Raw genomic sequence first — 26,642 nt, forward strand, 5'->3', positions numbered from 1 at the left:
AGGGGAGGGAAGGAAGGTAAGGTGGAGAAGAAAAAGAAAAATTTTACCACAAACGACAAAATATTTTGAAAGGGAAGTGATATATTCGCCCCCTTTTCTTCCCATGGCCATCCCTCAGGTGAATTTATTACTACTACTCTTTTCTTTTTAGTTCTTACACTACAAGGGTTGGCCCTCCGAATAAAAGGAGAGAATATATCATACCCCCTTTAGAAAAGGGAGATGATTTTTTCACCCCCTTATAGGATTATGCCCCCCCTGTTAACAGAATTGTGGGCAAATTATTTGGATACGCGGATTTTAGAATCCAGATTTTAGTTTGAAAACGGTGTAAAAGAGGGTTCATGATCAGGTTGTTGTATGCTGTCCTAACAGCATTTCTTGGATTTGAAGTAAGAAATCGAGGTTTTAGAAATCTCTCCCACATCATGAGATTTCTAAACCTGGAAACATGGGACAGTCTGTTGCTCTCTTGCTGTCGAAAAGAAGAGCGAGAAATCAGAAAACGACGGATAGTCTCTTTCTTCTCTGGTCTCCTGTCAGCAATTTTGAAGAAATCAAAGATTCTAAAATCCGCGTATCCAAACGGCACGCTTTTTGACGTCAAATCATGTTAACAATGGGGCGCATAATCCTACTGGGGGTGAAAAAATCATCTCCCTTAAAAAAATGTTTTAAAAATTGCAAATAAAGTAATTGATTAAAGGAGTAATTAATTTTTCTTTCCTACTTTCTAATGAGTGATGTGATTTGCCACCTTATGTCCTTGGATGAATTCTCTCTCTTTTTCATTCAAATGTATGAGTTAGTAAAATTACAAAGCAACCCTATTTGACATTACTTAAATGCCCCTAACACTTAGATGGATTTCTAATTAGATGATTCATTTCCATAGTTAGCTTCCATTTCTTTTCATATAATCTTTATTAGTATTCCAAATCTTAATGGTTAGTATAACTTGAAATTGTAGAATATAACTTACATATGTTTTAAGCACTTAACAATTGTAATTTGTTTTGAAATCCATTGGGTCAGTTCCATTGATTTCTCTTAATTTGAATTTAAGTTAGCTTACCCAATGTATCTTAGTAGGGATTCATAAGGGCAAAGAAGGATCAAGCCTCAAGGTAATCTCATCATTTCACAAACCCTAAACTAGAAATTATATTTTTCATGTTTAAAAAATGTTAAAAATTTATAAAATATTTTTCCTTTCCAAACTTTTCCAAACAAATCTTGCCAACCAAGGGAAAACTAAATTTCATTTTGGTAGGTCAAAAGTGTAAATTGGAAGTTAATAATGAAAAATTTGGTCATGGGATGGAATAAATAAAGAGCGTTTTCGTAAAGTGGCATCCAAAGGATAAATTAAAGAGCATTAATAAAGTGGCTGCAGAATGACAGTGAAAATTTGATTTGTTATGACTTATGACTTGGTTTCTCTCACCAACTAAATATTCCTCACACTTCACTTCATTCAATAATAAAATAAATGAACAATATAATAATATTCTTGGTATATTCTCATTAGCAAAAAGGAAGATCTCTCCCTCTCCCTCTCCCTCTCCCTGTTGCCTAGTGCCTACAGCGGGGCCAGTTCGTAGGATGATCTAAACCGTTCATTTGTTGGGCCACAACGTTAATTGGCAGTACCCCCGCCCCCCACAGACCATCTAAATAGGATGATTCTAACCCTCCCATCTATAGAGGAACTGCCCGTTATAGAAACCTATGAGATTGGAGGGGTAGGATCTTCTCCTACGGAGATGATCTTGGGGTTATTTACCTTGTGCCTAATAAATGAACGGTTTGGATCATCCTGTGAAGTGGGCCTCATTGTCCCCTTTTTAGTGGGAAACAATATGGCCTTCATACCGGTCTGAAGCCCCGAAACCTTCTACGTGCCGGTGATACAAGGCATATCGCCCGATTTTTAATGATATTGCTATGAGAGCTCGTTTCATTCTTCACATTTTTTTAATTCAATTCATTCCTAAGAGTTTGGTTTGGGCGTAGGATGTCAGAGATGTAAATTTATCATGTTATCTTCGTTTTCTAGTCTAAGCATCACATATCACGTTCTAAGTGGGACCCATCTGATTGACCGTGGAGATCGATGAAAAGATTTCCCACGTGTAATATAGTGCACACGAGTTGCCCGGATTGTTCTCCTCTTCTATTTTATAAAACCACTCGTGAGAGTGACAAAAGAGAAGCCCTCAGAAGTAGATAGAATATGGAAGAAAACAAATTGAGAAGGCACATAATAATTCTTAGAAGAATAACACAGAGAACATACAATATAGCAAACCCATAACAACAGTACTCATCTTGGACTTCCACATATACACAAGAGGGGTTTCCTATTTGGGACACAAGGTGCCAACTGAATCCAATGCATTCGGCTAAAGAATAAGATCATCCTTTTTATGGCTGAACCGTTCACCACATTGAGACTAGGAATTCTATGGGCTTTCCTTTTGGTAAAAACCACTAAACCTTCCTACCTAATATTCTCTAATCCACGTCCAACACTAGCTACATCTAACCCACACTAACTACCTAAAATTGGCACTTCCATGTTTTAATAATACGACAATTTCAGCTTGTCATTGGTGTTTTAGAGCTTTTTGGGAACTGTAATAATCTTTGACAGATGTTTAAATAATAAAAGACAAGATGAGCTAGTGCAATTAATTATCAAAACATGTTAGTGCCAACATCAATAGCCTATATTAAAGGTGGTATATATATATGCTACCCTTACCATAACTTGTTTTTTTGGTTTGGAAGAGAGAGACACCGACACCAAATACATTTCTTGCTCTCTTCTTCCATGTTTTTTGGATGTTTTTGTGCAACCCCATATGGGCTAGGGCTCAATCACCACATGCCTGCCCAAAAAGAAAATGAGGCCATTTTTATTGTCCTTTCCTTTTCCTTTATAAAAAAATAGATTAATCAGATGGAAGCTAAGATGGCACATCAACTTATTGCTTTTAGGATTTGAGAATGGAGAGATACCCCTAACAAATCCAATTTTTTATGGTGAAAAGCCCACTTCTACCAACCCTTCTTTCTCTCTTTTTGCTTGTATTTGGGATCTTGCATGTCTGCCCACTAATTTCTAGCACTCAATTATTAAAGTTCTTTTGCTGTGTATGTCTTCTATCTAGTCTCTCTAGTAACTCACCCACCAGCAAAATAAAAAATAAAAAATTATAGGATATGGAAATACATATTTACTATGAAAAGTAAGCAATAAAAAAAAATCTATATTTCTTTGTATGTTGCATATGTTTTATAGATATTTTTTGACCCATATGGTTAACATATTTTTCATAGCATTTAGGACTTGAGGTTCTTAACGTCAATGTTTGAGCTCGACCAAAACTTAGCTCTCTAGAAAGAAAGGAATAAAGAGGCTTTCATCATGGACAAACTGAATTCAAGTTTGTCACACAAAGCCTGGCTCTTTCTAATTCATGGTAAGCAAAATTTAGTCAATTGCTCTTTCTTTGTCATTCATTTTTTTTCCGTGGAAAATTTTTATTAGAAAACTTTTTTCATGAATTTTTTTTTGTGCAGTTCATGCATAGCAAGAGGTGGGTGGGGCTCACTATTTTACACATCATGTATTAATATGATAGGGCCCACCTTTCTCTACTCAAATCCATGCACATGGTTGCACCCACAATCTACACCAAAATCCAGTTTTCACACATCCCTTTTATTTAGGAATAATGATAGATGCAAGGGCGCCCTTGCATACAGGGCCAGAAAAGGGCTCTTGATTGGATCCACAGCATCATTTGCAACCGATTTTACTTTCTCCACCATTTTAAAAGGTAACCGAAAATGATGTGGATCCAATCAAGGGCCCTTTTACTGCTCTTTATGCAATGGTGACCTTTCATCTATCATTCCTCTTTATTTAATATTTTTTTCCAGAATTTATATTTATAGTTAATTTCGAGGGATATCATCTTAAATTTAAGGTATCTTCAAATAAAAACTGAAAAAGGTTGGTTCAAGTTATCTTTTTTGAAAATTTTGAAATATTTATCCTTTCCAAACTTTTTCAGAAAATTCCTGCAATCCAACCATGGCCTTCAGACTTTTTTTTAAGGGATGATCTCTAAAAATATGTAGATAAGACTATAAAGCTTGACTTGTGGGGAAGATGCTGAAAAGACTATCTGTTGGGCTCTTTTGCCTAAAAAAAACAAAATTGTTTGGGTCTCTCCTAAGACCCACTTTTGGGAGCTTGCATGTGCCCACTTGTGTTAGTACTAGAGAAATTAAAAATAAAATCTTTAGTTTGTTTGTTCTTATTGACACCGCACAAGAGAAACAAAAACATCAAAGAAATACAGAACATATATTGAGAAGAAAAGAGGAGAGAGATGGGCCGTCCATCGTAAGGCCACAAGATCAACGATCATCCAATAAACATCTTAAAATTTTAAACAGATCCACAATGAAAATTACAGCCTAGGTAGATTTTTGGTATAGAGAAAGACATGAGACGGATTGAGTGAGAAGAAGGCCAGAAAAGGCTGAAAAACATGGGAAAAACATTCCACTCAAAATACGATTTATTTTTTCCCAGTTTTTAGTCATTTCTCATCGCCCTCTCTTAAGTCTCTTCTCCCACTCTCCTTACCCTGCTCTTACCACTTGATAGACAAACATTCCATGGAAAAAAGTTTCATGGTTGCCAAACACGGCATAAGTTAAACAAAGGTAAAAATACTCGGTGCCATGTCAAGATGACCTTCAGCCCTCCCTATGCTGCCATTTTATCAAGGATGCATTTTTTCATGACAACGGTAAACTCCATCCTCTGATAAAATGACAAATATATCCATGCTTTCATTGGTTGGCCCTTCTCATCATTTTTTTTATTTCATAATAAATACCCAGAATTGAAAATCAAACCAGAAACAGGATGAAGAGTTATATGAAAATCTTAGTCCAAAACTCACATAGCTATTATAATTAAACAAAAGGTTACCAGTTACCCATATAGAAAGTCAAACCAAAACTGAAACAAAAAAACTCATAGGCACTGCACCAACTATTACTTGATTTCCTTTAACACCTGCAAAACCATGAAAAAGGAGCATAAGCAAAAACACACACACACACACACAAATGAGTCAGGAAAGAGAAAAACTATTTGAATCATGGTTGTTTCTCATTGATCAAGACAGATCGTCTTGGTAACCTATCTCATAAAAAAATGTCTCTCAATGTTTTCTAATATCAGCTCAGTATTCAGGATATCTGCCGATAGCATTAAGCATATTGCCACGGTACCAGTGCTGATCAATTTTCGCCATAATTTCAAATCGAGAATATAGAAAGTTTACAGTACACGTTAATCTGTTGTTTGTCATAAATCATTTAAAACAGTCACTACTCTACCTGAACATATATTCACCAAAAAATAAACACACAGACCCAAAAACAGACACAAACAACATGCACACAAGTACTCGCTAACACCCCAAGAGTCTTGTTTGGTAGCGTGGCATAGGCTCAGCATAGTGAAATAAGTAGTCAACAACAGGGAGGAGAGGCATTAGATTTGCCTGGAATTTACCTAGGAGAATCAACCCCCGACCAAGACCTAATCTGGCTCAATCTTCAAAAAAAGCCAATTACAAGTACCACCCTAAACCAACATGATGGATCGAGTTTGGGCAACCTAGGTCCGGCAGGTATTGGGGGGGCTTAAGGAATGATCATGTGGAAATACTTTGGGCCTTCGTTAGCACATAGGGGTGGCAGATGCATCAGAAGCTGAGGTTCGTGCAGCACAAAGTGATAGTAGAAGGGGACTCTTTAAATGTTATCACATTCAGACCACAATTGTCCTCCAAAATGGTTAAAAAAAATAGTTTGAAACAACTATTTGATCGCAAATTCCCTCTTCAAACTGCTATCCATTTCACTGCAGAACCTAATACTCACTAATAATTGTCTCCACTCCACCTCCTAACTCCTTAGACTAGAGTAGAGATTCCTGTAATTAAAAAACAACCCCTTCTCCTCCTTTCCTACGCTATATCACATTCACCCTTAGACAACTTATCTGATTCTTTCTTCTCACTAATATCGCCATATGGAAAAGTGTCATATTTCCCATGATTTGTGGGCACTGACATGAGTGTCACGTGGCGACACCAACATGGAGTGTCAGACACGACAAACCCCCAAAATTTAGAAATGGGGGCATGCCTAAAATAGAAAGTGTGTATAGTTATGATTTGTGAACACGGGTTCGTTTGCCAAGTTTCGACACATATATGAGGTGTCTGGCATGGCAAACCCTAAAAATCTAGAAATGGTGACACACCAATACAAATACAAACATATAAAATTACGGATTACTACCATAATTTGCAATAATATAAATACAACAATCATTTAACAAACTAATAAATTTTAGGATTAATCAACTATAGTCTAAAACAAACATGAGATAATCAAATAACAACACATTCATCAATTTAATCTAGTTCTCTTCCGTCTTAAATATGCAGCGAGAAAGGGAGACAAATACGATACAATGAATATAATATTGGAATAAGAGTTGGATTTATAGAGGTGATCCAACAACAAATATTAATTAAAGAAGAGCTAAAAGAAGATATTATACAAGAAAAGTGAATAATAAAAGAGGTAAACACGATATTCAATAACAAAACGGAATATCATACTTGACAAGGTAAAAAAATGTGGCGACATGCCCACATTAAGGCTAACACTTCTAGTGGTACATATAGAATTGTCAACACATGTGGACACGCATGACACATGTGTCACCAAAAAATTCAAAGTGTCAGCTAAAGCATAGCATATTTTTATTTCTTTCCTTCAGCCATATGGCCTTCTAAGTCTGCCCTCAGCCACCTCATGAAGCTTTAATGAGTCTCCTATTTCCTTCCTTAGCCCCACACATTACCAATAAATTCAAAGTGTCAGCTAAAGCATAGCATATTTTTGTCTCTTTCCTTCAGCCATATGGCCTTCTAAGTCTGCCATCAGCTACCTCATGAAGCTTCAACGAGTCTCCTATTTCCTTCCTTAGCCCCACTCTTCTAGTCCTCTACTATATGGCAAAATACTCGTCAAATTTTAAAAACCATGCTTGACTACTAATCAATGAAGGAGTCCACTAGAATTTTTGACGGAGTTGCAAAATCCCCATATTTCCTATACATCAAAGTAATAGCAATGGTTATTGCCCGGGTGAGAACTCTTCCTACGTTCTGTTTTGTTTCGGCTTACAAGTTATGGGAGGGGTGGAAGGTGGTGTGCGCTAGTAGTGAGGGACGGTTTACCATCACCCAAAATTGGGAGGCACCCCCAACCGGCTTTCTAAATCTTAACTTTGATGGTTCTAGTTTGGAAAACCCGGGACAGTCGAGTATCGGGGGAGTCTTGGGGGATTCTTTGGGAGAAGTTATGTGGGCTTTTTCCAGCCCTATCGGGATGACAAATGCTACCGAGGCGGAAGTTAGAGCCACCCACCAAGGTATAAAGTAACTAAACAAAGAAACAATGGACTTAGCGATTGTGGAAGGAGATTCCATGAATGTCATTCGATGGCTAAAAGGGTCGATTGTGCTCCCTTGGAGATTTGTCCATTTCTTTGACGAAATCCAAGATCGGATAGGCGACTCATCAATCATATTCCATCACATAAGACGATTGGCTAACTATGTGGCGGATAGTTTAGCTCGTGGTGGTGTGGGGAGCCAGGGGTTGCAGATGATTGATTTCATCCTCCCCTCCCCCCATGATTGTATTGTTTTTTTTCCTTTTCTTTTTGTTGTTTCGGCTCTTTGTAATTGTGGGCTTGACTCTCGGTCTGCCCTTTTCTTTGAATGAAATTGCAATCATTCCAAAAAAAAAATAAAATTGAAAGAGTCCACTAAAGATTACTTTAAAACATAGCATATGATTTTTATAAAGATCACTTTAAACATAGCATATGATTTTTATAAAGATAACTTTAAAACATAGCATATGATTTTTATAAAGATCACTTTAAACATAGCATATGATTTTTATAAAGATCACTTTAAAACATAGCATATGATTTTTATAACCCCCAAAGCACCCAAACATAACAGAAAAACAACAGAATGCACAAACCATAACAGCATCAAAATATCAGAATATGACTATAGTTCTTTCTATCACATAGATAATTCACAATTTTCTATAGTTTTAAAATGGAAGATTTTTGTCTTACCTAACTGAAGCTCTCAACATACCAGCTACAATCTCAACCAATGTATCTGAAGCCCTTGACCTTTGGAAAGCAAAAAACAGAAGAATTAGTAAATCGCTGGAACTGCTCCCCCACCCAAAATGAAAACACAAAGAAGCAAAACACAGGCCTTGAGACAAAAGAAGGCCCATACCTTAGCTACTAGCGCCTATCAGTCTTTCCGCTCGAACGTTTTCCAGAGTACAAATGTTTTGGTTTCAGGGTAGGAATGACTCTATCTGCTTCTCCCCGGCGAGCAGCCTTATTCCTCAACTTGAATGAGTTCTTCGCAAGTTTCACTGCCTTCAGCTTTTGAGCTGAGTCCTTGAAGCCCTCTCCAGGAACAACTTCACCAGGTGGTCGTCGTGATTGCGACCTTGACCGTGACAGCGACTGTGACCGAGACCTCATCCTTAGCTTTTTGTTGGACTGGTCAATGTCCATATCCATAGCATCATTCTCATCACCTCTCCTGGCCGGAGATCTCTCCCTCTTGCGTCCTCTTCTAGCAACTGACTGGCTGCGAGCTCGGTTAATAGCTTTAGTGGGGTCCAACCCCAATGCAGATAGCTGCCTACCCATTCTATCCGAGGTAAATTTCTTGTCTTTGTCAAATTTCCTCGGTACTGTGGGACGGCTTTCAGCGGTGCTTTTCTTAATTCTATGCTCCTGAATAAGCAAGCTTTTCTTTTTCCTAATCTCAGCCAAAGCTTCCTGCTCCTCAGTGGTCAAATCTTGATCATCCATTTCAAAATCATCCTCTTCAGCCTCTCCCCGAAGCCGAAGCCCCTCTTCACGCTCCAACTCTTCAAGCCTCTGTAAGATATCAGCGTCAACGAAATCATACACATTGTGCCCATCTAAAATTTCAGGCATTATATCTTCCTTCCATTCATCATCAGCTAAGATGTAATTTTTCCTCAAATTAGCAGAGTATACACCGGCCCCACCATTCTCATTTTCTAAATCTTTCTCGAGCTTCCTCTTCTCCTCTGCATTCTTTCTTTCTTTGGCTTCCAAAACAGCCTGAGGTACACATGGAGGTCGTTCTTTCCCATCCCGCGGCTTTGGCATTGCAACATGAAACCGATTCAAGCAATCATTTATCTTTTTAGATTTCATTTTCAGCTCCACCCTTTGGTTCAATAGCCTCTCACAGGCTGCATTCTTTACCGCAATCACTCCATCCTCAGTCAAAGTACTCATGGTTAAGAGCACCCCACAGTCATCTGGTTCACCGCCTTGACCTATCACAGTCTTGGCAGCTTCGGCCTTCATCTCTGAAATTAACTTTGTGTCTTCCTCTGATAGCCCATCCAATGGCTGCAAATCGATCTTGTTGCAAACTATAATCAAAGGCTTGTTCATAAACAGTGATTTGATGCTATGAAAGAGTGCCGCCTGTTGGGCAATACTGTACCCGCAAGACCCTGAGACATCCAAAACAAACAATACTGCAGCTCTCAAATGTGCCAGAGCTGTAATACTGCACATCTCAATAATGTTCCTATCCTCAAACGGCCGATCCAAAATCCCGGGCGTATCGATCACTTGGTACCTCAAGTACTTATAATCAGTGTGACCCACAAAGAGAGATTTCGTGGTGAACGCATATGGCTGCACATCGACGTCGGCCCGAGTGATCTTATTGATGAATGAGCTCTTTCCCACATTTGGATACCCACATATCAAAACCGTCCGAGTGTTGGGATCAATTGAAGGAAGCCTAGCCATATGCTGTCTAATCTGCTCTAAGTAGGCCAAACTAGGACTAATTCGCTTTACCACAGTGCACATTCGACCAAGCGCGGCAACTTTCAAAGACTTGCAACGATATAGAGAATCACCATACTTGAGAAGCCTCACATAATCTTTGCAAATCTTTCCAATTATGTTTCGCGCAGTGTTGATCTGGCCTAGAGCGAGTTTGTAATGATCCTTGTTATATAAGACGTGAAGGAGATCCCCATAAAAAGGGTGGATACCATCAAGCCTAGGGAATTCATCGATGATTGCGGATAGCTTTTCATGGAAATTCTGCTGTGTATATTTGACCTTACGCATATAGAATTGGCGGAGACGAGAGATTGCATAGCCCTTGTGAACAACAGTGGGTGTCTGACGCTGAGTGCGTGAGAGGATGATGTCTATGAAGTCCTTTCCAGAGGGGACCACTGTGATCTTCTTGAAGTTGTATTGAACCATCTTTTACAGAAATTGGAGAACCTATTTTAAATTCAGTAAAACACGAGAGAAAATCAGAGATAGAGATTACAAGATACTGCAAAAACTATATGCTCGTGAATGAAATCAAAATCTGCAAAAATCAGAGATAGAGAATATCAAACACTGCAAAAACTATATGTTGGTAAATGAAATAAAAATCCGCAAAAATCAGAGATAGAGAATATCAGATACTGCAAAAACAAATGCTCGTAAATGAAATCAAAATCCACAAAAATCAGAGATAGAAAATATCAAATACTGCAGAAACTATATGCTCGTAAATGAAATCAAAATCCGCAAAAATCAAAGATAGAGAATATCAAATACTGAAAAAACTCTATGCTCGTTAATGAAAACAAAAATCCGCAAAAATCAGAGATATAGAATATCAGATAATGAAAAAACTATATTCTGGTAAATGAAAGAGATAGAGAATATCAGATACTGCAAAAAAACTATATGCTAGCAAATGAAATCAAAATCCACACAAATCAGAGATAGAGAATATCGGATACTGCAAAAAACTATATACTAGTAAATGAAAGAGATAGATAATATCAGATACTGCAAAAAAACTATATGCTGATAAATGAAATCAAAATCCACACAAATCAGAGATAGAGAATATCCAATACTGCAAAAACTATATGTTGGTAAATGAAATCAAAATCCACAAAAATCAGAGATAGAGAATATCAGATACTGCAAAAACAAATGCTCGTAAATGAAATCAAAATCCACAAAAATCAGAGATAGAGAATATCAAATACTGCAGAAACTATATGCTCGTAAATGAAATCAAAATCCGCAAAAATCAAAGATAGAGAATATCAAATACTGAAAAAACTCTATTCTCGTGAATGAAAACAAAATTCCGCAAAAATCAAAGATTGAATATCAAATACTGCAAAAAACTATATGCTGGTAAATGAAAGAGAGAGAATATCAGATACTGCAAAAAAACTATATGCTGGTAAATGAAATCAAAATCCACACAAATCAGAGATAGAGAATATCAGATACTGCAAAAAACTATATGCTGGTAAATGAAAGAGATAGAGAATATGCTGGTGAAGGAAACAGATAGAGAATATCAGATACTGCAAAAAAACTATATGCTGGTAAATGAAATCAAAATCCACACAAATTAGAGATAGAGAATATCCAATACAGCAAAAACTATATGAAATGAAATCAAAATCCGCAAAAATAAAACAGAGAGATCGAACACAGGAGATCCAAAAACAAGTGTAGAAAAAAGAGATCGGAAATCTAAGAGAAAAATCACTACCTATTCGAATACGATATGATTTCCGAAACGTCGAATAAATCGAGCCAAAGAAACAACTGTAGCTTCTACGAAACCCTAGATCAACTTCCGCCACTTCCCTCAGAGAGAGCGAGAAAGAGAAAGAGATTTTAATATTTATGTAGGGTTACGGTTGTGTTAGACTTTTTTAAAATGTTTGGGGTATTTCCGTCATCTAAAATATCATAAGGACATTTTCGTCATGTAAAATAAAATAAGGGGCATTTTCGTCATAGCAGTAACTCTCAAGAGCTCACACTCAAAAAGCTTTTTTTCAGAAGCAAAACAAAACCCTAACAATATTTCGTGAATTGTAAGCCCATTTATTTTCTTGCACTAAGTTTATGAATACAATCTATTTTCTAAATAGGTTTATCTAATTTTTCGTTTTATTAATTTTTCCCATTTATTTACAGAGATAAGAACCTGTAGAAACGAAAAAAAGAAAAACACCCATAAGAGAAAAAGGTGGAAAAAAAAACTCAAGTAAATGGTTGTTAGGATTCGATTATCGAGATTTGGGTGCAAAAACCGACCATTTTATAAAGTGATGGCTGCTGATGGCAGAGCTCCAAGAGATGGGAAGTATTTGGAGGTCTTGGGTTATTACAATCCACTCCAAGGTCTTTATTCTTCTTCTTTTTCACAGTCTATTTATTTTATTTATGCCCATTTGTTCATTTTTTCCCAATTTGGATTGCATGAAAAACATTTCTGAAATGATTATGGTTATTTTAGAGTGATAGTATCATAAATTGGAGGTCCACCCAAGGCATTTGGCTAATGCGATATGTTTGCGGTTGTCTGTATTAATCTGGGAGTGTCAGTAGAAAACTATTCTTGAAGTTTCATGAAGAGGCTATATACTTGCATGGTTTAGTGCATAGTTTTAAAACTACGCCGCGTCCGAGTAGACTCCCTTTTACTTTGGTGGTGTTCCGCGTTGCGCCGCATCTGCCTTCCGCATACCCTACAGAGTCAATAAAAGCTCATTTGACTCCCTCGAATTATGGTCGCGTCAACCGAGTACTCAGACACATCAATCGAGTACTCTATCATGTTGACTAGGATTTTATACGACCGCGTTCCACACCGCATCGGAGTCGACAAATATTAGGCACCTTGTCCTTTCCATAATATTGGCCGAATGTCACATATCAATGGAAAGGCAACTCTTGTAATTGGCAAAATATGGAGCAAGTTGTGGATTTCCACTTCCCAGTCCACCTTATTTCGTGCTCAGATTACTTAAGGCGTGGGTTTAATTTGATCTTTTTTTTGTTAAGAAATGGCAGGGCATGGAGTAAATTTAGTTCTATAAAGTTAGGAGTTTTAAAAAACTTGTACTTGAGCTTAGAACCTTCAATAAGGAATTTTATTCAGTTGGCAAAAGTTTGAATGACCCCATTTTCTATTAAATTTTAGGGAAAAATACACTTAGACCCCCTGTGGTTTCAATTTGTGTAAGGTAGCCCTCCTCTTTTGAAACACTATCAATGCTAATGAAGACCCCATACACCCCTCCAAACCCCATACCCGAATCCAAACACTACCAAAAATACAGTGGGCCCACATTGTTTGGATGATCCAAAGTGTTCATTTGATGGGCCCTGACATAGATAGGGTGTGCCCAAAACATCAGCTCCATAGGATTATCCTAACCCTTCAATCTGTAGACGAACCGTCAACTGAGGGGGTCGGTCTACTTGTAACTTTTTGAACATTAGGGGTTAAGTAGAATGTGTCAAAAACCACAGGGGGTCTAAGTGTATTTTCCCCTAAATTATATATATATATATATATATATATATATATATATATATATATATATGTGTGTGCATTCTCTTGTGTCTGCAACCATGAATACGGGCTTCTCTCATTTTTGCCGTGCAGAGAATGAGAAAAGATGTAAAATTGGACCATATAGTTTCCGCCCGTTTCTCAAGATCACTGCAAAAACAGTGGGCATAGAAGGATTTTTCCCCCCAAAGGACTATTCCCCACGGATGCGCGCAGGCACCCGTAGACCACGCGCATCGGGTAAGTCCGGGTGGGATTTGAACACTCGTCATTGGGGAGCAAACCCATGACTTTAGCTTAAGAGCCACACCCGTCCGGGTTAGAGATTGGAGAGGGATTGAGTGAGGAGAGGACAAGAAAAGGCTGAAAAACAGAGGAAAAAAAAAACTCCACTCAAAAACATAAAGCGGACCCTCCTGCCTGAACTCGGACTCCCCCGGTTCACCACCGATCTATATCCTATCGACAAACCCAAGATTGCTGTGTTCTTTTGTTTTCCTTTCTCCCTGGTTTCCACGGAAACCCAGCTTATTTTTCGGGGAAAACCGAAAAAAGCGTGTCTTTGTTTTCCTGGGAAACTTTTTTAATCTACATGGAAAACGAGTAAATAAGTGAGAGGAAACCCCATTTCCGAGCCCAAATATCGGAAACCCATCTTTTGCCCTAGTTTTCCTCGACAAAAACTCACGAGAGACCCTCTCATTCTCGTCTTCCTTCCTTGCCACCGCTGCACCTCGTCGCCTCTGGCCTTCCTCTCCGGTAAGACTCTGTCCTTCTCTCACACTCTCTCTCTCTCTCTCTCTGTCGTCCAGTTCTCTCTTTCTCTCTCTCTCTCTCTTTCTCGCTCTATCTCTCTATCTCTCTCTGATTCGGTCGATTTGATCGAGATATCTTCTTTTTCTTCTCTTTTCAACACTCCCCTTCTTCTTATGTACATATTTTGAGGGTTTTGGGTTTTGGGGATTTCATTTTTTGGGGTTTTGGTTTCAGATTTTGTAGGGTTTCTGATTTTCTGAACGAGTATAGGTGTGAGCAATACCCCTTGGAAAATCTGAAATCTCCAAAATCAGAAATCTGATTTTAGGGTTGTTAGAAGGTGTATTGCATAGCCTAAGGGCATAGTAGTCTTTGTATGTTCTCTTTATATATAAATACTAAAGTAAGGGAGAGTAAACCCTAACTTCTTCATTTTCTCTCTAATCTCCTCTCCTCTCAACATAGTATCAGAGCGAGGGAGGAGGAGTAGGAGCAGGGGCGGAAAAAAAAATTGGCTGGGGCGAGTAGGAAGGGTGGGCGAGAAGAAGGAGAAAAAGGAGGAGCATGATGGAGGGAGGGAGGAGAGAAGAAGGAGACGGGAGCTTCTCCAATGGTCCCTAGGGCACAAAAACCCCTAGGGTCTTTTCACCCTCTTTCCTCTCAGTCTATGACCCTCGCTGATGGCCGTATTACTCCCATTTCTGGTACAGGGAGTACCTCTCCCTACCCTGGTCTTACCCCTCTCCTCTGTGCCTTGTGTTCCCCAGTCTCCCTTTAACTTACTTTCAGTCAGTCAGCTCACTAAATATCGTAACTGCTATGTCTCATTTTATCCATCTTATTGCTTATTACAGGATCTTGCGACTGGGAGGACGATTGGTAAAGGACGTGAGGTAGATGGGTTGTATCGTCTGGATGGAGGTCCCCCCCCCCCCCCCGGTACCATTTTACACAGTTCTGTCGACGCCTACCAGTGGCACTGCCGCCTTGGTCATCCATGCATTGAGCGCTTACGGCGCACCTCTATGGTTTATGTTCCTATTCAGTCTTTTCAGTGCGAGGCTTATGAACTTGGAAAACACCACCATGTGTCTTTTCCCTCTAGGCTTGTTAGTCGGGCCTCGCACCCTTTTGCTTTAGTGCACTCTGATGTATGGGGTCCCCTGAGAACTCCTTCTATTTTTGGATATAGATATTTTGTTGTTTTCATTGAGACTATTCTCGCATGACTTGGTTGTATTTGCTTCACGATCGTTCTGAGGTTTTCTCTGCTTTTCGTACTTTTCATTCTGAGGTTACAAATCAGTTTGATTGTACCCTCAAATGCTTGCGCACAGATAATGCTTGAGAATATTTCTCCACTACCCATGGGTTCCAGGATTTTCTTTCCAGTCGGGTTATTCTCCACCAATCTTCCTGTGCTCACACCTCTTAGCAGAAAGGTGTGGCTGAAAGGAAGATGCGCTCTTTACTTGATAGGGCTCGCTCTCTTCTTATTCAGATGCGAGTTCCCAAGAGCTATTGGGGTGATGCTGTTCTTACTGCATGCCACCTTGCCAACCGGCTTCCATCCTCGGTTCTTGGTGGCTCTTCCCCCTTTGATGTGTTATACCCTGGTCATGACCCCTTTCCTATCACCCCTAGGGTCTTTGGGTGTGTGTGTTTTGTTCACCACCTTGGTCCTGGCTTTGATAAGCTGGACCCTCGGGCTGAACAATGCATCTTTCTTGGGTACTCCCGTGCCCAGAAAGGTTATCACTGTTACAGTCCTCGCCTGCGTCGGTCCTTTGTGTTTGCCGATGTCACATTCTTCGAGTCTGAGTCCTACTTTGTATCTTCTCATGAGGCTCCTTCCACAGGTCTTGACTCGGACCTTCCTCTTCCCCTCCCCACCCTTCAGGCTCCTCTCCTCTCCCCTCCTGTATTAGTTCCTGAGACTATTCCTGTTTGTGATCCCTCCTCTTCACTATAGGCTCCTGAGGCTCCTCCTCCCGCTCCTCCGCAGACATATCCTCGTCGGCCGAGATCTACAGCTCATCCTCGTCGATCGAGATCTACAGCTCATCCTCCTCCGCCTGCGCCATCGTCCTTGCAGTCGGAGATCACACCCCCCACATCTCAGGTACCTATCTCTTCTACTCCTACTTCAGATTCTCCCATTGCTTCTCGTACTCGTTCTCACAGTACTGCTCACCCGATTTCCTCTGTTATTTCATATGATTCTCTCACCCCGATGTTTCGGAGTTTTGTTTCCTTTTTGTCCTTTATTTCTTTGCCACAGTCTTTACCAGCTGCACTTGATCATTCGGGATGGCGTGCGGCCATGGATCTTGAGATGGAGGCCCTCCAGGCCAATAAGACATGGGAGTTAGTTCCTCTTCCTCCTGGGGCTCGACCAGTTGGTTGTCGCTGGGTTTATGCCGTCAAACACTTACCTGACGGTATTATTGAGCGCCTTAAGGCGCGGTTGGTGGCAAAAGGCTATACTCAGACCTTTGGTGTTGATTATTTAGAGACTTTTTCGCCGGTCGCTAAGATTCCGTCTGTTCGTGTTCTTCTATCTCTTGCAGTTACACATGACTGGCCTCTGCATCAGTTAGATGTCAAGAATGCTTTTTTACATGGTGAGCTTACTGAGGAGGAGCAACCTCCTGGGTATGTTGCTCAGGGGGCGATGTCCTCTTCAGTATGTCGGTTGCGGAAGTCTATATACGGTCTCAAGCAGTCTCCTAGAGCCTGGTTTGGACGATTCAGTGATGCTATCATGCACTATGGCATGAAGCAATGTGCAGATGATCACTCCGTCTTCAGTTCTCATTCCACTACTGGTTGTGTGCTATTGATAGTATATGTCGATGACATCATCATTACAGGCAGTGATTCAGAGGGGATACGCAGGTTGAAAACCTTCTTGCAGAACGAGTTTTCAACCAAAGATTTGGGTCGTCTCAAATACTTTCTTGGCATTGAGGTTGCATATTCTACTAGAGGTCTCTCCTTCTCACAGAGGAAATATGTACTAGATCTTCTTGAGGAGACAGGTCACCTTGGAGTGAAACCTGCGTCTGCTCCCATGGACCCAAATGGGAAACTTCTTCCAGAAGAAGGAGATTTATTAGATGACCCTGGCAGATATAGGAGGCTGGTGGGTAAGCTCATATATCTTACAGTCACTCATCCAGATATATCATTTGTTGTTGGCTCAGTCAGCCAACATATGAGCTCACCCCGTACTTCTCACTGGGCAGCAGTGATTCAGATTCTTCGCTACTTGAAAGAAGCACCAGGGAAAGGACTCATATTCAAGAAGCAGGGTCATACCTGGGTAGAAGACTTCTGTGATGCAGACTGGGCAGGATCTCCAGCAGATAGGAGATCTACCACTGGATATTGTACCTTTGTTGGTGGCAATCTAGTGTCGTGGAAAAGTAAGAAGCAGGACATAGTCTCCAAGTCGAGTGCCGAATCAGAGTATCGTGCTATGTCTCATACCAGCGGGGAGCTTATTTGGTTACGTTCTCTCCTTTCAGAGATTGGTTTCTCTTCATCTGCTCCAGCTCAGCTGTATTGTGACAATCAAGCTGCAATTCATATAGCTACCCATCCAGTCTTTCATGAGAAAACCAAGCATATAGAGGTTGATTGCCACTTCATTCGCCAAAGGATACAAAGAGGCGAGATTCATGTTTCTTTCACGAGATCTGCTGATCAGTTAGCAGATGTGTTCACAAAGCCCTTAAGCTATACAAAATTGAGTGACATATGTAACAAGCTTGGAATGTACAACATATACATTCCAGCTTGAGGGGGAGTGTTAAAAGGTGTATTGCATAGCCTAAGGGCATAGTGGTCTTTGTATGTTCTCTTTATATATAAATACTAAAGTAAGGGGGAGTAAACCCTAACTTTTTCCTTTTTCTCTCTAATCTCCTCTCCTCTCAACAAGGGTTTTTAAAACTAAAACCCGAAAATCAGAAATCTGAATTTTTATTTTTATGGTTTCTAAAACAGATTTAAGGGTTTCTAAAACTGCAAAATCAACTTATTTTAGTTCTCCATATGATGTTTTTGGGGATTTAATTAGGATTTCTTATTGTTCCTCTCCATTTTTTGGATGCTAGGGTTGCTACAATCAGTTTATAGTAGTGATATTTGGTTATTTGTTGTTGGGCTATGATAAAATCAGTTGGTTATTTGTATTTGTGGGGTTATTGCAAAATCAGTTGTATTTTTTTTCATGTATTTTTCGCAAATCTCTTCATGTATTTTTCATGTATTCCTAATGTCTTCCTGTTGTTGGTTGGCCCATCTATTTTTTAGTTGCTTTTCTTGGACTAATTTTGTTCTATGAAGGAAACACTCTACATTGAACTCTCCATGTATTTTAGCTTAGCATATTAGCTTGAGTATTTTGTGGGTGTTTTTTTTTTCCTGAGTTTTAAAACTGTTTGATGCAAGTCTCTGTCTATTTGATACTTGATTGAGTTCATTTGACACTCAATTAGTTTTATCAATTTGAACACCTGATCTATTTGATTTGATTTTGGGTGGATTTAGGGTTCCACAAATATGATTTTTTCATGTTATTCATGTTTTTTTTTCTTCTTTTGCAAGTGATCATCCTACTGTCCATTTTTCATTCTATTGAGTTTCCCTGCAACGAAACGCATATTTCTGTAGTTTTTGTGAGCTTTCTGTTAAGTTTTTGTGCAACGAAACACTCAACTGACATGTTTTCTGTCAAGTTTCTCTTCTTTCACTTTCCTTTCCTTCACTTCCCTTTCCTTTCCTTTCCCGACAAGAGAGCAGAGCACCTTGAAAGGATTCGACAGAAAATAGATAAAAACGAAGGGAATTCTTGAGTGGTAAAAGGACCACCCAAGACCTCTTTTTATACTAGGTAAATAGTAAAAAAATTAAATTAAGATCTACTGAAAGGAGCCCTTGCAAAAAAGAGGTGAAAGGGCATTGGCTGCAAATCACGATCATGTTTGACCTAGTATGATGGTGAAAGGCTGTCCCAATGGCTGCAAATCACCATCATGCAGATTCATGGGACCTCCAATTTATGATACTATCACTCTAAAATAACCATAATCATATCAGAAATGTTTTTCATGCAATCCAAACAGGGAAAAATGAACAAATGGGCATAAATAAAATAAATAGATTGTGAAAAAGAAGAAGAATAAAGACCTGCGAGTGGATTGCAATAACTCAAGACCTCCAAATGCTTCCCATCTCTTGGAGCTCTGCTATCAGCAGCCATCACTCTATAAAATGATAGGCTTTTGCACCCAAATCTCGATAACCAAATCCTAACAACCATTTTTTTGATTTTTTTTGGACCAATTACCAATGGGGGACAAACATTAGGCAAAATTATCAAAAGGACCCATGCTTTTCAAAAATTATCAACGGGGGACAAAAGAGGTCTTGTCAGTTAAAGCTAGACGAAAATACCCTTTAGCATATACAACACGTTTTGACTTTGGAAGGGGGTTTTCAAGTCTCTATGATTGGGGTTATCAGGTATCAAAATGGGGTTACCAATTTCAGAATGGGCTTATCAAGTCCCTGAAAATTGGCCGAGGGTACTAGAGTTTTGGAAGGGGGTTTTCAAGTATTTGGGATTGGGGTTATCTAGTATCAAAATGGGCTTATCAAGTGCTGCTTGAAAATTGGCAGAGGGTACTAAAGTTTTGGAAGAGGGTTTCAAGTTTCTAGGATTAGAGTTATCTAGTATAAAAAATGGGGTCATCAATTTCCGAATGGGGTGATCAAGTCCCTAAAAATTGGCCAAGCGTACTAGAGTTTTGGAAGGGGGTTTTAAAGTATCTGGGATTGGGATAATCTAGCATAAAAATGGGGTTACCAATTTCTGAATGGGCTTATCAAGTCCTTGAAAATTGGCCGAGGGTACTAGAGTTTTGGAAGGGGGTTTTCAAGTCTCTAAGATTGGGGTTATCAGGTATCAAAATGGGCTTATCAAGTCCCTGAAAATTGGCCGAGGGTACTAGAGTTTTGGAAGGGGGTTTTCAAGTATTTGGGATTGGGGTTATCTAACATAAAAATGGGGTTACCAATTTCTGAATGGGCTTATCAAGTCCTTGAAATTGGCCGAGGGTACTGGAGTTTTGGAAGGGGGTTTTCAAGTCTCTATGATTGGGGTTATCAGGTATCAAAATGGGGTTACCAATTTCTGAATGGGGTTATCAAGTCCCTGAAAATTGGCCGAGGGTACTGGAGTTTTGGAAGGGGGTTTTCAAGTCTTTGGGATTGGGGTTATCTAGTATCAAAATGGGGTTACCAATTTACGAATGGGCTTATCAAGTCCCTAAAAATTGGCAGAAGGTACTATAGTTTTGGAAGGGGGTTTTCAAGTCTCTAAGATTGGGGTTATCCAGTATCAAAATGAGGTTACCAATTTTCGAATGGGCCTATCAAGTCTCTTATGAACACCTTTTTACTTCCTGTTTTTTTCACCCGTTCATTTTCACCGTTTTTTCTTTCTACTTTACTATTCATCTTCCTTATCCACCATTGAAATGGAGGAGAAATGCAAAACCCTAAAAGAAATGAAAAACAAAACCTAGATATAGAGAGATGGATGGAAATGAACTCACGTTTCAAGTTTTCGAGCTTTCTTGCCTCCAATGGTGGCTAAGCGATGAAGATGATGACTGGTAGGGTAAAACAAACAGAGTTGAAAATGGAAAAGTAAAAAAAAAGAGGGAAATAAGAGAGGAGATGGAAAAGTGGAAAAGCAAAACGTGTTGCTTAAGAAAAGGGCATTTTCGTCCAGCTTTTAATGACAAGACATATTTTGTCCCCCGTTGATAATTTCTGAAAAGCATGGGTCCTGTTGATAATTTCACCTAATTTTGGTCCCCCATTGGTACCTCCTTTTCTCTTATGGGTGTTTTTCTTCTTCTTTTTTTCGTTTCTACAGGTTCTGATCTCTGTAAATAAATGGGAAAAATTAATAAAACGAAAAATTAGATAAACCCATTTGGAAAATAGATTGTATTCGTAAACTTAGAGCAAGAAAATAAATGGGCTTACAATTCACGAAATCTTGTTAGAGCTTTGTTTTGCTTCTGAAAAAATGCTTTTTGAGTGTGAGCTCTTGAGAGTTACTGTTATGATGAAAATGCCCTTATGATATTTTAGATGACGGAAATACCCCAAATATTTTTAAAAAGTCCAACACAATCCTAACCCTACAGAAACCTAAAACCCTAGAAACCTAAAACCCTAAAATCTCTTTCTCTTTCTCGCTCTCTCTGAGGGAAGTAGCGGAAATTGATCAAGGGTTTCGAAGAAGCTACAGTTGTTTCTTCTGCTCGATTTCTTCGACGTTTCGGAAATCATATCGTATTCGAATAGGTAGTGATTTTTCTCTTAGATTTCCGATCTCTTTTTTCTACACTTGTTTTTGAATCTCCTGTGTTCGATTGCAGATTTTGATTTCATTTACGAGCGTATAGTTTCTGCTGTATTGGATATTCTCTATCTCTGATTTGTGTGGATTTTGATTTCATTTATTAGCATATAGTTTTTTTGCAGTATCTGATATTCTCTATCTGTTTCATTTACTAGTATATAGTTTTTTGCAGTATCCGATATTCTCTATCTCTGATTTGTGTGAATTTTGATTTCATTTGCTAGCATATAGTTTTTTTGCAGTATCTGATATTCTCTATCTCTTTCATTTACCAGAATATAGTTTTTTGCATTATCTGATATTCTATATCTCTGATTTTTGCGGATTTTTGTTTACATTAACGAGCATAGAGTTTTTTCAGTATTTGATATTCTCTATCTTTGATTTTTGCGGATTTTGATTTCATTTACGAGCATATAGTTTCTGCAGTATTTGATATTCTCTATCTCTGATTTTTGTGGGTTTTGATTTCATTTACGAGCATTTGTTTTTGCAGTATCTGATATTCTCTATCTCGATTTTTGCGGATTTTTACTTCATTTACCAACATATAGTTTTTGCAGTATTTGATATTCTCTATCTCTGATTTTTGCAGATTTTGATTTCATTCACGAGCATATAGTTTTTGCAGTATCTTGTAATCTCTATCTCTGATTTTCTCTCTTGTTTTACTGAATTTAAAATAGGTTCTCCAATTTCTGTAAAAGATGGTTCAATACAACTTCAAGAAGATCACAGTGGTCCCCTCTGGAAAGGACTTCATAGACATCATCCTCTCACGCACTCAGCGTCAGACACCCACTGTTGTTCACAAGGGCTATGCAATCTCTCGTCTCCGCCAATTCTATATGCGTAAGGTCAAATATACACAGCAGAATTTCCATGAAAAGCTATCTGCAATCATCGATGAATTCCCTAGGCTTGATGATATTCACCCTTTTTATGGGGATCTCCTTCACGTCTTATATAACAAGGATCATTACAAACTCGCTCTAGGCCAGATCAACACTGCGCGAAACATAATTGGAAAGATTTGCAAAGATTATGTGAGGCTTCTCAAGTATGGTGATTCTCTATATCGTTGCAAGTCTTTGAAAGTAGCCGCGCTTGGTCGAATGTGCACTGTGGTAAAGCGAATTAGTCCTAGTTTGGCCTACTTAGAGCAGATTAGACAGCATATGGCTAGGCTTCCTTCAATTGATCCCAACACTCGGACGGTTTTGATATGTGGGTATCCAAATGTGGGAAAGAGCTCATTCATCAATAAGATCACTCGGGCCGACGTCGATGTGCAGCCATATGCGTTCACCACGAAATCTCTCTTTGTGGGTCACACTGATTATAAGTACTTGAGGTACCAAGTGATCGATACGCCCGGGATTTTGGATCGGCCGTTTGAGGATAGGAACATTATTGAGATGTGCAGTATTACAGCTCTGGCACATTTGAGAGCTGCAGTATTGTTTGTTTTGGATGTCTCAGGGTCTTGCGGGTACAGTATTGCCCAACAGGCGGCACTCTTTCATAGCATCAAATCACTGTTTATGAACAAGCCTTTGATTATAGTTTGCAACAAGATCGATTTGCAGCCACTGGATGGGCTATCAGAGGAAGACACAAAGTTAATTTCAGAGATGAAGGCCGAAGCTGCCAAGACTGTGATAGGTCAAGGCGGTGAACCAGATGACAGTGGGGTGCTCTTAACCATGAGTACTTTGACTGAGGATGGAGTGATTGCGGTAAAGAATGCAGCCTGTGAGAGGCTATTGAACCAAAGGGTGGAGCTGAAAATGAAATCTAAAAAGATAAATGATTGCTTGAATCGGTTTCATGTTGCAATGCCAAAGCCGCGGGATGGGAAAGAACGACCTCCATGTGTACCTCAGGCTGTTTTGGAAGCCAAAGAAAGAAAGAATGCAGAGGAGAAGAGGAAGCTCGAGAAAGATTTAGAAAATGAGAATGGTGGGGCCGGTGTATACTCTGCTAATTTGAGGAAAAATTACATCTTAGCTGATGATGAATGGAAGGAAGATATAATGCCTGAAATTTTAGATGGGCACAATGTGTATGATTTCGTTGACGCTGATATCTTACAGAGGCTTGAAGAGTTGGAGCGCGAAGAGGGGCTTCGGCTTCGGGGAGAGGCTGAAGAGGATGATTTTGAAATGGATGATCAAGATTTGACCACTGAGGAGCAGGAAGCTTTGGCTGAGATTAGGAAAAAGAAAAGCTTGCTTATTCAGGAGCATAGAATTAAGAAAAGCACCGCTGAAAGCCGTCCCACAGTACCGAGGAAATTTGACAAAGACAAGAAATTTACCTCGGATAGAATGGGTAGGCAGCTATCTGCATTGGGGTTGGACCCCACTAAAGCTATTAACCGAGCTCGCAGCCAGTCAGTTGCTAGAAGAGGACGCAAGAGGGAGAGATCTCCGGCCAGGAGAGGTGATGAGAATGATGCTATGGATATGGACACTGACCAGTCCAACAAAAAGCTAAGGATGAGGTCTCGGTCACAGTCGCTGTCACGGTCAAGGTCGCAATCACGACGACCACCTGGTGAAGTTGTTCCTGGAGAGGGCTTCAAGGACTCAGCTCAAAAGCTGAAGGCAGTGAAACTTGCGAAGAACTCATTCAAGTTGAGAAATAAGGCTGCTCGCCGGGGAGAAGCAGATAGAGTCATTCCTACCCTGAAACCAAAACATTTGTACTCTGGAAAACGTTCGAACGGAAAGACTGATAGGCGCTAGTAGCTAAGGTATGGGCCTTCTTTTGTCTCAAGGCCTGAGTTTTGCTTCTTTGTGTTTTCATTTTGGGTGGGGGAGCAGTTCCAGCGATTTACTAATTCTTCTGTTTTTTGCTTTCCAAAGGTCAAGGGCTTCAGATACATTGGTTGAGATTGTAGCTGGTATGTTGAGAGCTTCAGTTAGGTAAGACAAAAATCTTCCATTTTAAAACTATAGAAAATTGTGAATTATCTATGTGATAGAAAGAACTATAGTCATATTCTGATATTTTGATGCTGTTATGGTTTGTGCATTCTGTTGTTTTTCTGTTATGTTTGGGTGCTTTGGGGGTTATAAAAATCATATGCTATGTTTAAAGTGATCTTTATAAAAATCATATGCTATGTTTTAAAGTAATCTTTAGTGGACTCTTTCAATTTTTATTTTTTTTGGAATGATTGCAATTTCATTCAAAGAAAAGGGCAGACCGAGAGTCAAGCCCACAATTACAAAGAGCCGAAACAACAAAAAGAAAAGGAAAAAAAACAATACAATCATGGGGGGAGGGGAGGATGAAATCAATCATCTGCAACCCCTGCCTCCCCACACCACCACGAGCTAAACTATCCGCCACGTAGTTAGCCAATCGTCTTATGTGATGGAATATGATTGATGAGTCGCCTATCCGATCTTGGATTTAAGAAATGGACAAATCTCCAAGGGAGCACAATCGACCCTTTTAGCCATCGAATGCCATTCATGGAATCTCCTTCCACAATCGCTGAGTCCATTGTTTCTTTGTTTAGGTACTTTATACCTTGGTGGGTGGCTCTAACCTCCGCCTCGGTAGCATCTGTCATCCCGATAGGGCTGGAAAAAGCCCGTATAACTTCTCCCAAAGAATCCCCCAGGACTCCCCCATACTCGACTGTCCCGGATTTCCCAAACTAAAACCATCAAAGTTAAGATTTAGAAAGCCGGTTAGGGGTGCCTCCCACTTTTTGGTGATGGTAAACCGCCCCTCACTACTAGCGCACACCACCTTCCACCCCTCCCATGACTAGTAAGCCGAAACAAAACAGAACGTAGGAAGAGTTCTCACCCATGCAATAACCATTGCTATTACTTTGATGTATAGGAAATATGGGGATTTTGCAACTCCGTCAAAAATTCTAGTGGACTCCTTCAATGATTAGTAGTCAAGCATGGTTTTTAAAATTTGAAGAGTATTTTGCCATATAGTAGATGACTAGAAGAGTGGGGCTAAGGAAGGAAATAGGAGACTCGTTGAAGCTTCATGAGGTAGCTGATGGCAGACTTAGAAGGCCATATGGCTGAAGGAAAGAGATAAAAATATGCTATGCTTTAGCTGACACTTTCCTGATTCATGTGTGTGTGTGTGTTTTGCTTATGCTCCTTGTTCATGGTTTTGCAGGTGTTACAGGAAATCGAGTAATAGTTGGTGCGGTGCCGTTGAGTTTTTTTTTGTTTCAGTTTTGGTGGACTTTCTATCTGGGTAACTTGTAACCTTTTGTTTAACTATAATAGTTATGTGAAAGATTTCATATAACTCTTCATCCTGTTTCTGGTTTGATTTTCAATTCTGGGTATTTATTATGAAATAAAAAAATGATGAGAAGGGCCTTCCTAATATTGCCAACCTATGAAAGCATGGATATATTTGTCATTTTATCAGAAGATGGAGTTTACCATTGTCATGAAAAAATGCATCCTTGATAAGATGGCAGCATAGGGAGGGCTGAAGGTCATCTTGAAATGGCACCGAGTATTTTTACCTTTGTTTAACTTAGGCCGTGTTTGGCAACCATGAAACTTTTTTCCATGGAATGTTTGTCTATCAAGTGGTAAGAGCAGGGTAAGGAGAGTGGGAGAAGAGACTTAAGAGAGGGCGATGAGAAATGACTAAAAACTGGGAAAAAATAAATCGTATTTTCCCCTTGTTTTTCAGCCTTTTCTTGCCTTCTCCTCACTCAATCCGTCTCAGGTCTTTCTCTATACCAAAAATCTACCTAGGCTGTAATTTTCATTGTGGATCTGTTTAAAATTTTAAGATGTTTATGGGATGATCGT

At 39.4% G+C, this 26,642-nt stretch overlaps 2 protein-coding genes and 1 pseudogene across 3 annotated transcripts in view; 2 read left to right on the forward strand and 1 right to left on the reverse strand.

Annotated features, from left to right (window-relative positions):
- Positions 1-4,972: 4,972 nt before the first annotated feature.
- On the reverse strand, positions 4,973-11,944 carry LOC143849708 (nucleolar GTP-binding protein 1 pseudogene; annotated as a pseudogene). Its single transcript, XR_013235789.1, has 4 exons — positions 11,805-11,944; positions 8,442-10,513; positions 8,270-8,329; positions 4,973-5,104 (listed from the first exon to the last, which is right to left on the reverse strand). The product of XR_013235789.1 is annotated as a nucleolar GTP-binding protein 1 pseudogene (transcript).
- Positions 11,945-14,303: 2,359 nt separating this feature from the next.
- Positions 14,304-26,642, forward strand: part of LOC143851224 (Ribosomal protein S16 family protein) — a 28,445-nt gene continuing 16,106 nt past the window's right edge. The window contains exon 1 of the mRNA XM_077360573.1: positions 14,304-14,381. The gene's annotated coding sequence lies outside the window, so the exon portion shown is untranslated. The remainder of the gene's footprint in view (positions 14,382-26,642) is intronic.
- Positions 21,610-26,204, forward strand: LOC143849961 (nucleolar GTP-binding protein 1-like). Its single transcript, XM_077359282.1, has 4 exons — positions 21,610-21,767; positions 22,512-24,583; positions 24,696-24,755; positions 25,987-26,204. The coding sequence occupies exon 2, from the start codon at positions 22,533-22,535 to the stop codon at positions 24,573-24,575; it is 2,043 nt and encodes a 680-aa protein (XP_077215397.1). The 5' UTR covers positions 21,610-21,767; positions 22,512-22,532; the 3' UTR covers positions 24,576-24,583; positions 24,696-24,755; positions 25,987-26,204.

The sequence above is a fragment of the Tasmannia lanceolata genome, unplaced genomic scaffold (assembly GCF_043159265.1).
Source record: "Tasmannia lanceolata isolate RefF3 unplaced genomic scaffold, GAP_Taslan_0.1 ptg000018l, whole genome shotgun sequence".
In the NCBI taxonomy this organism is placed as follows: Eukaryota; Viridiplantae; Streptophyta; class Magnoliopsida; order Canellales; family Winteraceae; genus Tasmannia; species Tasmannia lanceolata.